The sequence below is a fragment of the Hyperolius riggenbachi genome, chromosome 4 (genome assembly GCF_040937935.1).
Source record: "Hyperolius riggenbachi isolate aHypRig1 chromosome 4, aHypRig1.pri, whole genome shotgun sequence".
NCBI classification, from domain to species: Eukaryota; Metazoa; Chordata; class Amphibia; order Anura; family Hyperoliidae; genus Hyperolius; species Hyperolius riggenbachi.
In genome coordinates this window covers 461,078,276-461,094,827 of record NC_090649.1, presented here as the reverse complement: position 1 = coordinate 461,094,827, position 16,552 = coordinate 461,078,276, and the positions used below count along the sequence as shown (strand labels likewise).

At 47.3% G+C, this 16,552-nt stretch overlaps 1 protein-coding gene across 6 annotated transcripts in view; it reads left to right on the top strand.

Moving 5' to 3' along the window:
- Positions 1-16,552, top strand: part of LOC137504419 (nuclear RNA export factor 1-like) — a 122,037-nt gene that overhangs the window by 95,809 nt on the left and 9,676 nt on the right. For all 6 annotated transcript variants that reach the window (XM_068232827.1, XM_068232825.1, XM_068232823.1 and 3 more), the window contains 3 exons: positions 862-999; positions 8,001-8,144; positions 15,650-15,793. In XM_068232827.1, coding sequence (XP_068088928.1) covers positions 862-999; positions 8,001-8,144; positions 15,650-15,793 — 426 coding nt within the window. The remainder of the gene's footprint in view (positions 1-861; positions 1,000-8,000; positions 8,145-15,649; positions 15,794-16,552) is intronic.

Sequence of the window (16,552 nt, the reverse complement as noted above, 5' to 3'; positions counted from 1 at the left end):
AAACAATTCAGATTGCCTGGCTGTCTTGCTGATCCTCTGCCCCTAATACCTTTATCTGTAGACCCTGAAAAAGCATGCAGATCAGGTGTTTCTTACAGAAGTCTGACTGGATTAGCTGCATGCATGTTTTGAGGTGTGGGATCCAGACACTACTGTAGATAGAGATCAGCAGGCCTGCCAGGCAACTGGTATTGTTAAAAAGGAAATAAATATGGAAGCCTCCATATGTCTAGCAGTTCAAGGGTCCTTTAACCCTCCTGGCGGTATAAAAAAAAATACGCCAGGAGGCAGCGCGGCAGTTTTTTTTAAATTTTTTTTTTTCTATATCATGTAGCGAGCCCAGGGCCCTCTTCGATCGCCTTCAGCGATCTCCGATCAGGAAATCCCGTTCAAAGAACGGGATTTCCTGGAGGGCTTCCCCCGTCGCCATGGCGACGGGCGGGATGACGTCACCGACGTCACTGACGTCGGGACGTCATTGGGAGTCCCGGGCCACCCCTCGGCGCTGCCTGGCACTGATTGGCCAGGCAGCGCACGGGGTCTGGGGGGGGGGGGGCCGCGTGCCGCACCGGATAGCGGCGATCGGGCGCGCGGCGGCGGCGATCGGGGTGCTGGCGCAGCTAGCAAAGTGCTAGCTGCGTCCAGCAAAAAAAAAATTAAACAAATCGGCCCAGCAGGGCCTGAGCGGCACCCTCCGGCGGCTTACCCCGAACTACGTTCGGGGTTACCGCCAAGAAGGTTAAGTCCACTATTTGGAGCAGTAAGTTGATCATCCAGGTTCACATGGTTTTGAATCTACAGCTACCTTTTTATGTAGGCCTATAATTGTGATAACAAACAGTATGATTGTCTCCTTTTCAGAGCCCAGATAGTAAATGACCAGATGGTCTTCACGAACGCATACTGTGGGATACCAGACGTGCTCTCGGGCGGTCCCTCTTGCTCCACCCTGTTTGATCAGACGAAGGCCGGTGACGCAGGGAACCTCAACATCCAGGGGTAAGATTACAATAAGAGAAATCTTAAGCCTGCTACTCACTGCCCAACAGGTCCTGCAACGTCCCCTTGACGACGGTCGTTGGCTTCTTCCAGCTGGCGGGTATGCATGATGTCACGTGACGCTGCACATCGTGAGCGAACGAGACTTCAAGTGATCATAGTCCTTTGTGCGGGAGTCGTCTGGGATTTCAGCGATCCGATCCGCCATGACATTCATTATTGCGGTAAGACGCTAAGCGACGTTTCCGTGGTAGTGTGCTGTACTCACGTCGCGATATTGCGGAAACAACCGCTCAAAAAATTGTCGGGAAAATCGCGACGTGGGTACCAAGCTTTACTCTAGGGACACAAATACAAGAGAACGTCGATGAAGAAAACGCCTGTGTCCACAGGGTAGCTTATACATCAGTAATAAAATCATCTTTTGTTTAAAATAACTTTTCAGCAATCTGCAATTGAAAAAGTGCCAAAAGGTAGGTGAATAATACAAATTTAGTGTATCAGTATTTTCTTGCTTGCTGCTGACTTAAAGGGATACTGTAGGGGGTCGGGGGAAAATGAGTTGAAGTTACCCGGGGCTTCCAATGGTCCCCCGCAGACATCCTGTGTTGGCGCAGCCACTCACCGATGCTCCGGCCCCGCCCCCGGTTCACTTCTGGAATTTCTGACTTTAAAGTCAGAAAACCACTGCGCCTGCACGCCCGTGTCCTCGCTCCCGCTGATGTCACCAGGAGTGTACTGCGCAGACACAGACCATACTGGGCCTGTGCTGTGCGCTCTTGATGACATCAGCGGGATCGAAGACACGGCAACGCAGGCGCAGTGGTTTTCAGACTTTAAAGTCTGAAATTCCAGAAGTAAACCGGAGGCGGAGCCGGAGCATCGGTGAGTGGCTCCGCCAACACAAGATGTCTGCGGGGGACCGTTAGAAGCCCCGGGTAAGTTCAACTCATTTTCCCCCGACCCCCCTACAGTATCCCTTTAAGAATTCCAGTGAAAATAATGCAATAAAAAAAGTGCTTCATTTTTACAATAATTATGTATAAATGATTTAGTCAGTGTTTGCCCATTGTAAAATATTTTAAATCCCTGATTTACATTCTAACATTTATCACATGGTGACATTTTTACTGCTGGCAGGTAATGTCAGTGGAAGTAGCTGCTGCTTGTTTTTTTGCCAGTTGGAAACGGCTATTTCCCACAATGCAACAAGGTTCACAGACAGGAAACTGCCAGGAGTACCACGGTCCTTAGAGTTTCCTGTGGGAGGGGTTTCACCACAATATCAGTCATACAGCGCCCCCTGATGGTCTGTTTGTGAAAAGGAAAAGACTTCTCATGGGAAAGGGAGTATCAGCTCCTGATTGGGATGAAATTCAATTCTTGGTCACGGTTTCTCTTTAAAACGCATTTTCTTGATATGATATGAAAATATCACTTAGGAGAAAACTTAGGAGAAAAAGTGATATTTTCAAACTTGTCAATAAAATGTCTTTTAAAATTAAGCCCCCAGCAAGCAAGGGAATGCTGTAAATAATCTTGATTGTACCTTTTCACCGATATTTTTTGGGGGTACTTTTGCAAAGTGCTAAAAAGGTTTTTTTAAATCAAAGATAAAAAATTATTTCCTAGGAGAAAACTTGGGAGAAAAAGTGAATTGCAGATGGCCCACTGTGTTTTAAACGGAAAAATATATAAACCGTGTTGTGCCACTTATTTAAAGGACTTACGAGCCCAAAATGTCTAAAAAAGCAAAGTACCTGTAAGCTGTTTAAATGCACGGAGGACGCCGTCCGCGCCCTCCGTGCAGTTCCGCCGGGTCCCCTTCCTGAGATCGCCCCCCGCGCCGACCCCGACCCCCCAGGCCGGGTCGGGCTCTCGTGCCGCTCTCAATATGGCCGCTTCCATTGGCCGCGGCTGCGCAGTCCGCCTGGCCGCGAGTGCGGCTGCGCAGCTCTACGGCCAACCCCCCGAACCACGCACTGTAGCGTGGATCGGAGGGGTTGGCCGTAGAGCTGCGCAGCCGCACTCGCGGCCAGGCGGACTGCGCAGCCGCGGCCAATGGAAGCGGCCATATTGAGAGCGGCACGAGAGCCCGACCCGGCCTGGGGGGTCGGGGTCGGCGCGGGGGGCGATCTCAGGAAGGGGACCCGGCGGAACTGCACGGAGGGCGCGGACGGCGTCCTCCGTGCATTTAAACAGCTTACAGGTACTTTGCTTTTTTAGACATTTTGGGCTCGTAAGTCCTTTAAAGAGAACCCGTGGCGGGTTTTAAGAATGCTATTAGGACACATAGGCTGGTTGTGCACACTATCACCAGCCTCTGTTACTATGCTGAGCCCCCCCCCCCCCCCCCCTGAGCTCTGCTGTCCCCCAGAAAAAAAAACCCACCGTGCTAGAGACATGCAGCTTGTCGCTAGCCGTCTGTTTACATCCAGGCTGTCATTTCCCGCCACCCCCCCCCGCCTCCTCTATAGCGACGCTCCCTGCCTGTGTCCCTTCCCTCCACGCCTCCGTAAGCTGATTGGAGGGAAGGAACGCAGGGGGGAATCGGTGCTATAGAGGAGGTGGGGGAGCGTCGGGAAATGACAGCCTGGATGTAAACAGCCGGCTAGCGACAAGCTGCATGTCTCTAGCACGGTGGGTTTTTTTTTTCTTGGGGATAGCAGAGAGCAGGGAGGGCCTGGGGGGGGGCACAGTATAGTAACAGAGGGTGGTCATTGTATGCAGAACTAGCCTCTGTGTCCTAATAGCATTCTTAAAACCCACCTCGGGTTCTCTTTAATGCAGCAGCTGAATGTGGGAGAAGTGTTTCCCCAAAGTTCCCAAAGTAAAAGAGTATCAAATCTGATATTGAGCTGCCTTATGATGCATAAGGAAGGCTCAATGACAGCAGGAGACATGCTCTTGGACATGTGAGCTTAGGGTTCACTTGTATGTACATTGTCTCCTGCTGTCATTGAGCCTTCCTTATGCTTCATTTGCGATTTATCTATGGACTTAGTGAACAGATTTGTTAGGACACTAGTATCCATGCTTATGTGAACCTGTTGCAATTCCTGTGTATAATGTATATCCTCTGTGTGCAATAGCTAATGATGTGAATTGGCTATTTCAGCTACATATGCCTGTTATTATGTTTATTGCTTTCAATTTTTTTTTTTTTTTTTAACTTTAAATTTTTATTAAAAGTTTTCAACATTACATAAAATACAGCGTTTAATATATGCATTTGTAGTACTGTGGTGCTTTACATACACAAATATGATAACGGATATAACAAAAGTGCTCATGCGTATATGATCAGATCATATACAGAACGCTGAGTGAAAAGAAATAAAATAAGTGCAAAAACTAAGCTATAAAAGCTAAGACCTATGTGTCACCTCCTTCCATGTTTCAGGTTCTTAAGGAGGGTGACCTAGAAAAATAAAGAGTAGACAAACCATGTCTTTATATGCTGAACATCCTATAGGGTTTAAGATATTAGTTGGGTAATTATGTACACCGACTTTAGCTCAAATTTGGTAGCGTCAGTGGTGTAGAAGAGTATTTGTAAGACACAAAAGGCCTGGTACTATGTCTCTATTTGGGGGAGAGAGAAGGAAAGGGTAATCCTGCGTAGTGCTGTTTGGGCTGATTGTTGATGGTCTATCTCATGTGGGCGTTGCTTGAAAACATCCAGGGGTTTATTCTGTAGGGGGGATCGGTGGCCAATGTATTGGGTTAGTATAGTGGGTAGCAGGTAAGTTGGTTATGGGTTTAAGTTTGGATTCCATAGTTAAGTTAAATTCTACATTTTGTTGAAATCGGGTTATCGATGGGGGTGAATCCAGACCCCAGCAAGATGCAATTAAGGATCTTGCAGTAGTTAGTAGTTGGGAGATCACTGGACGAGTATGGGTGGGAAGTCTGTTTAGGCCTATGTGCAATAAAGCTAATTGGGGATGGAGTTTGAAATGTTGTTTAGTTATTGATCGAATTGTTTTTGAAATATATTCCGAAAAGGGCTGGATCGCCGGACACTCCCAGAATATGTGTACCAGAGTACCAGTTTGGGAGCACTTCCTCCAGCATAGATCAGATGTGGAGGTGGAGAAAAGGGCTAGTTTTCTAGGAGTGTAATACCATTTGAGTAGGATCTTGTGGTATAATTCCCAATGGGCCATACATTTGGAGTATTTACAGATATCTGCAGAAGCTTTAATTAAGTGGTGTGGGTGTATTTGTGTGGATAGATCATTTGACCAGGTTAGGCAGTATCTATTTAGCTGTTTGTTAGAGTCAGCTGTTATGGCATTGTACCATGTACGAATGCCACCGGGTTTGGGGGGGATGGAATTAAGGTGTTGGAGTAGTGAACGGGGGATCTTGGGAAGAGAGATATTACGGTGGCGAATAGCATGGCATAATCTATAATAGGAAAATAGTTGGTTTAGGGGTAGGTTGTAGGATTTCTGTAGAGTTTGGAAGGAGTGGGGTTGGCCTTGATGCAATAGATCGTTGAGGTGATAAATACCACTTTCATGCCAAACTTTTATGTTAATGTCGGGTAAAATAGAGAGCAGGGCCTCTATTGGGGTAATTAGCGTAGTGGTGTCCTTGTGTTGATGAAGAATGGGAATTATTTGGGACCAAGCTAGTATAGTTGCTTGTATTGTAGGGTAGTCTGTCTTAGGTGGAGGAAGTTTTAACAAAAAGCTGCTTTCAATTTTTGATTCAATACAATTACTTATTTAGCAAAAGTACGGCTTGGTGTGCGGGTCATTTTATTATATACTTGTCTGATGTCCTCATTAGTTAGTAGTAGCTGCCTTTTCCTTACTTCCAAAATTAATTCCATGACCTGTAACTAAAAACCATGGAACATATGCGATCCCATTCCATCTGTATGGATTCCGTTTGTAAATCAAATGCTAGTGTCTTACTAATAGTAAGACCTGGGGGACTGATCCAATGTTGAAAATATCTCTCAGAAGTATAAACCTCCCATAAATTCTTAGTTTCATGAATTGACATGCATTTTAGGGCCCTACAATGGCCTCAGTTCACTAAACTCTATCAAACGCTTTATCGAACGTTTGATAATTTACCTCATGAGTAAAATCTAATTTTGAATTCACTATAGTGTTATAGATTTATTGAATATTTTATCGATAAAACATTCAATAACTCTATAACACCTTAGTGAATTCAAAATTAGATTTTACTCATGAGTTAAATTCTCAAACGTTCGATAGTGTTCGATAAAGCTTAGTGAATTGAAGCCCCCCTGTGTTTTAACCTCCCTAACTTTAAGGACGAACCTGACCAGTCCTAAAAAACTAGGTAACAGCGATAAGGGTGAGTAAGGCTCATCCAGTCATTGCAATTACTCACCTGCGGCATCGCTGGTGTGCGTTATCCCTCGCTGGCACCTTGCGGATATCAAATCAGCGGGTGGGCAGGATGTACGGCACACCGGCCTGTGGACGGTAGCTTGCCCAGCACTGTTCTAAACGCTGGAGGATCTACGTTACTGTACTACATGTACCTGTGAAATATCCTAGAACTTGCCATTTTTATCTTGCAATAAACATAGTAAAAGAAATACTGTTTTTCACAAAGTTTGCGGCTTCAGTGTTTTTCGATTATTATTATTGTTACCGTAGGGTCTAAGGCCTAGTTCACAGTACTCTGTTGCATTGCATAATAATCCTGCATGTCAACTCGCTGCGCATACAATTCTATGGGCCTGTGTTGTTCTAACTTGCTGCACGCAGGCTTTGTATTAATGTCTGCCCAGTCTCCATTGCAGTTACCAGTCATTATAACGCTTGTATTATGCAACTGACCACTCCGATCCTAGCCTTAGTGAATTGAGCTCATAGTGGTGAAATCTCTGCCCAGAGACTTGCTCAGTTTCAGATGGAGTAGCTAATTTAACCACTTAAGGACCGCATGCGTTTTCTATGATCTGTGCTGGGTGGGCTCTTCAGCCCCCAGCACAGATCGTGTGGCAGGCAGGGCGATCAGACTTCCCTCATTTTTTCCCCACTAGGGGGATGTCCTGCTGGGGGGGGGTCTGATCGCCGCCGGCTTGCTGTGCCTAGCGGGGGGGCTCCTCGAAGCCCCCCTCCGCAGCGATATTCCGCCTACCTTTCCTCCCTCCCCTTCTCTCTATGGGCGGCACAGGACGGCGATTCGTCCTGTACCGCCTCTGATAGACTTCAGCCTATCAGAGGCCGGCGGTCCCCGGCCAATCAGAGGCCGGGGATCGCCGATCTCCTTTACGGTGCTGCTGTGACAGCAGCACCGTGCAATGTAAACACCGTGGATTTCTTCCCCGGGTGTTTACATTTCGCCTGCGAGCCGCGATCAAAGGCTCGCAGGCTGTTCACAGAGACTCCCTCCGTGAACTGACATGGAAACACCACTTTCCATGGAAACACCACTACGACCAGCTACCGCCTATCGGCGTTGGCTGGTCGTTAAAATTAAAGTGAAACTGAACACTGTACACTGAGGCAAAAAAAAAATTGATATAATGAATTGGTTGTGTAGTACGGATAATTACTAAAACATTAGTAGCAAAGAAAATAGTCTCATATTTTTATTTTCAGTTATATAGTTGTTTTTATAACATTGCATCATTCTCTAATATTTGCAGTTTACACATAACACTCAGTATTCTAAAGTTCACTAGCCTGCTCTGTGAAATAATTTAGAACTGTCCTCTGCAGAACAACAAAATACAGTGACAGACAGTTGAGATAATAAGCTTCAGAAGACGGAGCTCTCTGCTACTTTGAAAGTCAGAGAGATCAGTGGCACTTTTGCTTAGATAACTGGAGTTTCTTAACTCTTCCTGTACTGGAAACAATATTAGACTCCTATGTCTGCTGCTGATGTTTTAATTCTTAGCTGTACTACACATACAAATCATAAGTTTATTTTCACTTCAGATTCCCTTTAAAGTGTTAATATTGTTCTAACCAATAACATAAATGTCTTATCTCCAGGCCTCAGGCAGCGAGTGATCAGATGGATATCAATAGTCCATTTTCTGGACTGCAAGACGCTTCTCCCCAATGCCATCCCAACTCTGCCCTCTTCTCCGGTGGACAACTAGTGGCCTGTGGCAACAGAGGCTACAAAATCCAGAGGTGAGATTCCACTACCAAGCTTAAAGAGAATCTGTAAAATTCATACAATAAAAAGCATACCATTCTATTCATTATGTTCTCCTGGGCCCCTCTTTCCTGTTTCTGCCACTCCCTGCTGCGATCCTGGCTTGTAATTGCCAGTTTTAGGCAGTGTTTACAAACAAAAAACATGGCTGCTAACCAGAATGTGACAGGCTCAGAGAAGCTCTGTCTGTGACTCATACAGCAACAGCACACAGATTCTGCAGGGGGTGTGCATAGCTTCCCCCTATCCCAGCAGAGCAGCACATTCCTGCCTGAGCCAACAAAGCAAAGAAGATTGGATTATATAACAGATATTACAGTGACTGTGCAACTACAGAGAGTGCAGAATTATTAGGCAAACGAGTATTTTGACCACATCATCCTCTTTATGCATGTTGTCTTACTCCAAGCTGTATAGGCTCAAAAGCCTACTACCAATTAAGCATATTAGGTGATGTGCATCTCTGTAATGAGAAGGGGTGTGGTCTAATGACATCCACACCCTATATCAGGTGTGCATAATTATTAGGCAACTTCCTTTCCTTTGGCAAAATGGGTCAAAAGGAGGACTTGACAGGCTCAGAAAAATCAAAAATAGTGAGATATCTTGCAGAGGGATGCAGCACTCTTAAAATTGCAAAGCTTCTGAAGCGTGATCATCGAACAATCAAGCGTTTCATTCAAAATAGTCAACAGGGTCCCAAGAAGCGTGTGGAAAAACCAAGGCGCAAAATAACTGCCCATGAACTGAGAAAAGTCAAGCGTGCAGCTGCCAAGATGCCACTTGCCACCAGTTTGGCCATATTTCAGAGCTGCAACATCACTGGAGTGCCCAAAAGCACAAGGTGTGCAATACTCAGAGACATGGCCAAGGTAAGAAAGGCTGAAAGACGACCACCACTGAACAAGACACACAAGCTGAAACTTCAAGACTGGGCCAAGAAATATCTCAAGACTGATTTTTTCTAAGGTTTTATGGACTGATGAAATGAGAGTGAGTCTTGATGGGCCAGATTGTATACAATGAACAGAGCCGCCAAAAGTATAAGATTAGATTAAATGAGCTTAAAAACCAACTTAAATGGCAAAATTGAAGGAGGAAGTGGTGGTCTTACCTCCCTCAAGCAGACACGACAACGACTGCGATTCAGACAGTCAAACACATTTATTAGGAACTCCAAAAAGAAATGCAACGCGTTTCGCAGGTTCAACCCCGCTTCATCAGGCAATATAGGGAGGAGTATCAAACAATCTGCACAAGGATTAAGCGCCTTTGCGCTTAATTTGAATCCTTGTGCAGATTGTTTGATACTCCTTCCTATATTGCCTGATGAAGCAGGGTTGAACCTGCGAAACGCGTTGCATTTCTTTTTGGAGTTCCTAATAAATGTGTTTGACTGTCTGAATCGCAGTCGTTGTCGTGTCTGCTTGAGGGAGGTAAGACCACCACTTCCTCCTTTAATTTTGTCATTTAAGTTGGTTTTTAAGCTCATTTAATCTAATCTTATACTTTTGGCGCCTCTGTTCATTGTATACAATTTTGAGTCCACCCTTGGTGGAGGGTTGCTACCCTTTCTTCCTGTCTACAGAGAGCGACTTCTTAATCCTGAGTGGGGTCAGGACAATCTCCCCACCTGCCTTTACAGTGGTTGCCTGCTGGTGACCCTGACTTGTGAGTATCTAGCAATACAAACTTATTGCCACCTTGTCCAGTACGAATTACACTATTGGGGCTCTTGGTGTTCCCTGTTTTTATCTCTTTGATGGGCCAGATGGATGGGCCCGTGGCTGGATTGGTAAAGGGCTGAGAGCTCCAGTCTGACTCAGATGCCAGCAAGGTGGAGGTTGAGTACTGGTTTGGGCTGGTATCATCAAAGATGAGCTTGTGGGGCCTTTTCGGGTTGAGGATGGAGTCAAGCTCAACTTCCAGTCCTACTGCCAGTTTCTGAAAGACACCTTCTTCAAGCAGTGGTACAGGAAGAAGTCTGCATCCTTCAAGAAAAACATGATTTTCATGCAGGACAATGCTCCATCACACGCGTCCAAGTACTCCACAGCGTGGCTGGCAAGAAAGGGTATAAAAGAAGAAAAACTAATGGCAAGGCCTCCTTGTACCCCATTGAGAACCTGTGGTCCAGTGTTCTCCCCAGAGCCTATTACCCGGGCGGAGCGCCCACCAGATCTCTGTCCCCGCCCGGCTGCTGTGATTGGCCGCTGTCTGCATCATAAATTCTTTCCTCCGCACGATAGACATGACAGCTTGGAAGGCAAGCAGAGACACCATCTCCGCCCTCCTCCTCAACTTCCTTCCTATCAGCAGCGTGGAAGGGCGGGGAAATCTCAGCAGAGAGAGGAACAGGCAGACTGCGGGAACTTTCAGCTGGAGTCCGCACTGAAAATGTGCAGTTTGATTTGTTATCTTTTGGTGAGTCACTCCCGCTGGCTACTACAGTGGACACTGACAGACTCTTCTCTTCTTCTCCGTCAGAGCAGCATGTACAATGCCCCCTTCCCCAGGTCCTTCAGGTCACAAGAATGTCGGAGTCATCAAAGAAGTGTGGCACATTAACATAGCAACATGTTTCTTTATTCTGGAGCATTCAGTCAGGGGCGTAGCTAGGGGTGGGCGGGGTAGGACATGTGCCCCCGGGCGCTGACTCACTAAGGGCGCCCAGCCGGGTTCTTTTTGTGTGTAAATCTCCTCTGTGCCGGAGTCTGCCGCTGCTGCCTTGCTCGGGGCTCTTCCTGTGTGACGTCACAAGCCGGATGGTGAGTGAGAAGGAGCGCCGGAGGCAGGCAGAGAAGTGGAGTGCAACTGTGGAGAGGGGGGCGGAGACGGATGAGTAGAGTGAGTGGAGCCAGCGGCCAGCCAAGTCCAATTTGTCTCTGCACTGGCTGGGATCTACCTCCTGGCTCCTGCAATCTACATTATGTGGCTGCTGTGGAAGAGGTTCTGCCCCCCTGCAGAGCGAACAACCAATGAGGAGAGAGTAGCGGTGGTGCCAGCTAATGTCATTAAGTGCTGTGCACCCACATTCACTCGTGCAGGATGCTGTCACTGGAGCCCCGGGAAGTTTGAGTGCTGGAGGCCTGGCTGATTGGACTGTGCTGCCTGGTATAGCCATGTGCGGCATCCACATGGACCAGAAGGAGCCGTGTATGGTGTCCAGATGGAGCCACATGTGGTCAAATGGATCAGAGGGAGCCCCGGGTGCTGTTGTATGGAGCAGAGGGAGCCGCCCACTGGAGACCAGTTGAAGCCGGGTGAAGAGGGAGAGACGAGAGGAGCTGACTTTTTGGAAAGTGCTGTGTGCACATGCTGGTCCTGGATGCAGCATCTGTAACCCTGGAAAAAGTGTGTTGAGGGAGGCCCGGCTGACTGGAGCAAGAATGGACATATGTGAAGTGCTGGACAGACTGCTGCTGCTGGGGCTGGCTGTGTGTAGTGATGAAAAAGCAGAGACCAGTGGATGGACTTAACCAGGGGCTGAAGGAGCGTAAGTGAAGACTTCACTGTACTGCACTGTATCTTAAGTTGGGGCAGCAGTTATGGAAGGGTAGATTATTGTTACTGGGGGGTGGGAGAGGAGAATTACTGTTACTGGGAGGGTCACTGTTACTGAGGGGGTGGAGGAGATTAATGGGGGGTGCAATTACTGTTACTGGGAGGGTTATTGTTATGGAGGGGGCGGAGGAGATTACTGGGGGGTGGAATTACTGTTACTGGAGGGCTACTGTTACTGAGGGGGTGGAGGAGATTATGGGGGGGGGGGTGGAATTACTGTTACTGGGAGGGTTATTGTTACCGAGGGGGTGGAGGAAATTGCTGGGTGTGGAATTACTGTTATTGGGAGGAAGTCATGGTCCAAACAATAGGGTACTTGTGTGATAAAATGCTAAATGCTTGAAGAAGCCTGCAGGGTCAGGGACAGGGTCAGACAGTCAGGGATGGAATCACAGAATGTATGTATGTCATACATACTGTACATAAATTTCCTTTCGCTGACTGACTGACCCTGTCCCTGACCCTTTAGGCTTAAAGCTTTTAGCATTTTATCACACATTCAGCCAGCCATTATCACAGTATCTGGGGGAAGAAAGGATAGAAGCCAAGTTCCTGCTAGCCCAGCCCACCCAACCCAGATCCAGGCAGTACTATCCAGTTTCAGGCAGCGCACATGAAGCAGTAGGCTGCAACCTGGCTGGCTGTTTTCTGTAAGTTTTCTGTCTGCCTACTGGCTGCTGCGACCCCTCACTCCCAGACATACCAGCCTCCCCAGGCACCCACCCCCACTGCTGACCATGGTCTCCAGCCCCCTAGGGTCCAGCCCACTACAGGCCTGCCTGGTGGTGCCCACCACAGCACCAGGCAAGCCTGAGGCCTCTAGCCATAGAACCCACTAGGCCAGAGCCCAGCACACACCACCACTATGCCTGAGCCAGAGGCCTCCAGCCGCCAGACCTGACCCAACAGACTATAGTCATGTCGCTGACTGTCCTTGGAGGAGCTCACAATCTAATCCCTACCATGGTCATAGTCTAATGTCCTACCATATTATTATGTATTTATATAGCGCTAACATCTTCTGCAGCAGCAGTTTATAGAGTACATAGTCATGGCACTGGCTGTCCTCAGAGGAGCTCAGAATCTAATCCTGCCATAGTCATAGTGTAATGTCCTACCATATTATTATGTATTTGCATAGCGGCACCGATGACCACGCTCACATTCTGAAGCAGGGCCACGCCCCCTTTTTGTGCTTTGCCACCATGGGGGGGGGGGGCGCATAAACTGTCTTTGTCCCCGGGCACTGAAAGCCCTAGCTACCCCTCTGCATTCAGTGAGAGAGATAAGTGGTTTACAGAGGCTGTAAAAGGCAGCTTTCATTCTGCCTCCTGTGTCTCTGCACTTTATCACAAGCTGACACTTGGTTTGCTAGCTATTAACCCCAAATTGTTCAGTTCAGTTCCATCACTGTATTATCTAGCTTTCAATATGGGCAATGGCAAAAAGTTTAGTTCAGCATTTTACATCAAGTTTAGCCTTTTTTTTGTCTCAGCAGTTAGTTATTTAGGTTGAGAAAGACATACATCCATTGAGTTCAGACAAAATACTTGTATGTTCACAAATCACTGTGCTGTACAGAACAACTGTAGTGAGAGGTATAAGGAGGCTGCCATCTTTATTTACCTGGCAGCCTCGCTGAGCCTTTGCCTATAATACTTTTAGCCATAGCCCCTGAACAAGCATGCAGCAGATCAGGTGTTTCTGACATTGTTGTCAGATCTGACAAGATTAGCTGCATGCCTGTTTCTTGTCTGATTGAGACACTACTGCAGCCAAGTAGATCAGCAGGGCTGCCATGCAATGTGTATTGTTTAAAAGGAAATAAATATGGCAGCCTCCATATTCTTCTCACTTCAGTTCCCCTTTAAACTAGCATGGCTTTTGCAAAGTCTTTGCTGGAGTTCTCACCACTCATGTTGCCTGCCCATGTGATCAGCTTTAAGTCAGCACTCCTCTGCAACTAGTGTCTGTGCAGCAGCAGGAGTAACATACATTGCATGCAGTGATGGTGAATGGTGTCCGGTCATATATGTGATGATGTGGCTATGGCACTAAGGCCCCATTCACACAGGTGCTTTTCAGGGAATCCTTAGAGCTTTGCTGAACGCCAGCGAACAGAGAATCGCTATGACAAAGTTGCCCTATGGTGGCATTCACACTACTGTTGCGATTTGTATGAAAATCACAAATACACTGCATACAGCATTTTGTGAGCATTCGCAATGCGATTTTTGTTTCTTGAACAAGTTATCGTCCCACCCAGTAGCGCTCAGTGTGATGCTGACCTCTCCCCAGCCAGTGTGATTCCCCAGCCAGTATGACCCTCACTCTCCTTTCAGCGTTTCCTTACTTTCTGACCCAGCAGCACCCTGCGTAACCTTACTTCCCCACCCGGCTACTTTTTCATGCCACCCGGCTGGAAAATATTTCTGGGGTGGTCCATCATAAAATGTGAGATTTACAAGGAGGGAAAACAGTATACATTTTTGAACAGTGTCTGGGAGGCTGTGGTTGCTGCCGCACACGATGTTGATGGTGAACAGATCAAAACACTGACAGAATCCATGGACGGCAGGCTTTTGAGTGTCCTTGCAAAGAAAGGTGGCTATATTGGTCACTGATTTGTTTTTGTTTTGTTTTTGAATGTCAGAAATGTATATTTGTGAATGTTGAGATGTTATATTGGTTTCACAGGTAAAAATAAATAATTGAAATGGGTATATATTTGTTTTTTGTTAAGTTGCCTAATAATTATGCACAGTAATAGTCACCTGCACACACAGATATCCCCCTAAAATAGCTAAAACTAAAAACAAACTAAAAACTACTTTCAAAATATTCAGCTTTGATAATGAGTTTTTTGGGTTCATTGAGAACATGGTTGTTGTTCAATAATAAAATTATTCCTCAAAAAGACAACTTGCCTAATAATTCTGCACTCCCTGTAGAAAAGGCTGCAGTAAGACAGACCACATTAGAAAAGGTATAAGAACTTATAGGATAGAAGAAAAAAGGCTGAAAATTTTGTTAGTCTCTTTAAAGACCTACTGTAGGTGGAAAAAAAGAGTTGAACTTACTCAAGGCTTCTAATGGTCCCCCGCAGACGTCCTGTGCCCGCGCAGCCACTCACCGATGCTCCCGTCCCCGCCTCCAGTTCACTTCTGGAATTTCCGACTTTAATTTTGGGAAAACCCTGCGCCTTCGCAGCCGCGCCCTCCCTCCCGCTGACGTCACCAGGAGTGTATTGCGCAGGCCCAGTACAGTCTGCGCCTGTGCAGTATGCTCCTGATGACTTCAGCGGGAGCGAGGCCACTGCCACGCAGGCGCAGTGGTTTTCAGACTTTAAAGTCGGAATTTCCAGAAGTGAAGCGGAGGCGGGCCCGGAGCATCGGTGAGTGGCTGCGCGGGCACAGGACGTCTGCAGTTTACGCCTTTGTTTTAAACGGATCAGCTGTTGCTCACCCCCGGATAGTCGCTCACCTTATGCTGTGGCTGACCGAGGCAATACTGACTAATCAGCTACTATCGCTTTGTGGCGTTATACACCAATGTGTGTCTTGTCTCTGAATACCAAGATCATTTTCCCATTAAGGGAAAATAAGGGCGTGCCAACCGACGCGTTTCACAAGGGAGCACCCTCTCTTCAGAGATTCCCTGCCAACTATTACAGAAGGGACATCGCAGTGTGTTCTATCGGGATTTCATTGGGCTTAAAACCACCCAATCACATTCTAGTATCCAGATTACCTTTGACCTCCAATAAGAGAGCTGTATTCCACAATTGACACCTCAGTCCGTTCTAGTCCCTGAGAGGGGAGCCCCACAGTGAGGAGGCATGATCAGGGTGTGATGGAGTCGCTCATTTAAAATGTTAAGACTGTTCTAACCAATAACGTAAATGTTGTATCTCCAGGCCTCAGGCAGTGAGTGATCAAATGGATATCAATAGTCAATATGCTGGCCTGCAAGGCAAGTCTTCCCAATGCCATCCCAACTCTGCCCTCCTCTCCTGTGGACAAACAGTGGCCTGTGACAACAGAGACTCCAAAATCCAGAGGTGAGATTCCACTACCAAGCTTAACTCGTAAACTAAATCTAAAGGTACCCTGAGCAGCGCTTTAACCCCCCTGGCGGTCTAAAAAATTCCGCCAGGAGGGAGCGCAGCATTTTTTTTTTTTTAAATCATGTAGCAAGCCCAAGGCTCGCTACATGATAGCCGCATCCCCCAGCCCGCTTCGATTGCGATCTCCGATCAGGAAATCCCGTTCAAAGAACGGGATTTCCTGGAGGGCTTCCCCCGTCGCTATGGCGATGGGGCGGGATCATTGGGAGTCCCGATCCACCCCTCAGCGCTGCCTGGCACTGATTGGCCAGGCAGCGCACGGGGTCGGGGGGGGGGGGGGCGGCGCGAAGCGACGGATAGTGGCGATCGAACGCGGGGCGGCAGCGATCGGTGTGCTGACGCAGCTAGCAAAGTGCTATCTGCGTGCAGCAAAAAAAAAATTAAGCAAATCGGCCCAGCAGGGCCTGAGAAAACCTCCTGCGCGGCTTACCCCGAACCGCCAAGGAGGTTAAAGGATACCCGAAGTGACATGATGAGATAGACATGTGTATGTACAGTGCCTAGCACACTAATAACTATGCTGTGTTCCTTTTTTCTTTTTCTGCCGGAAAGAGTTAAATATCAGGTATGTAAGTGGCTGACTCAGTCCTGACTCAGACAGGAAGTGACTACAGTGTGACCCTCACTGATAACAGGTCACTTCGGGTATCCTTTAAAATGAAATTCTGCACTTGCCTGGGGCTTTCTCCAGCC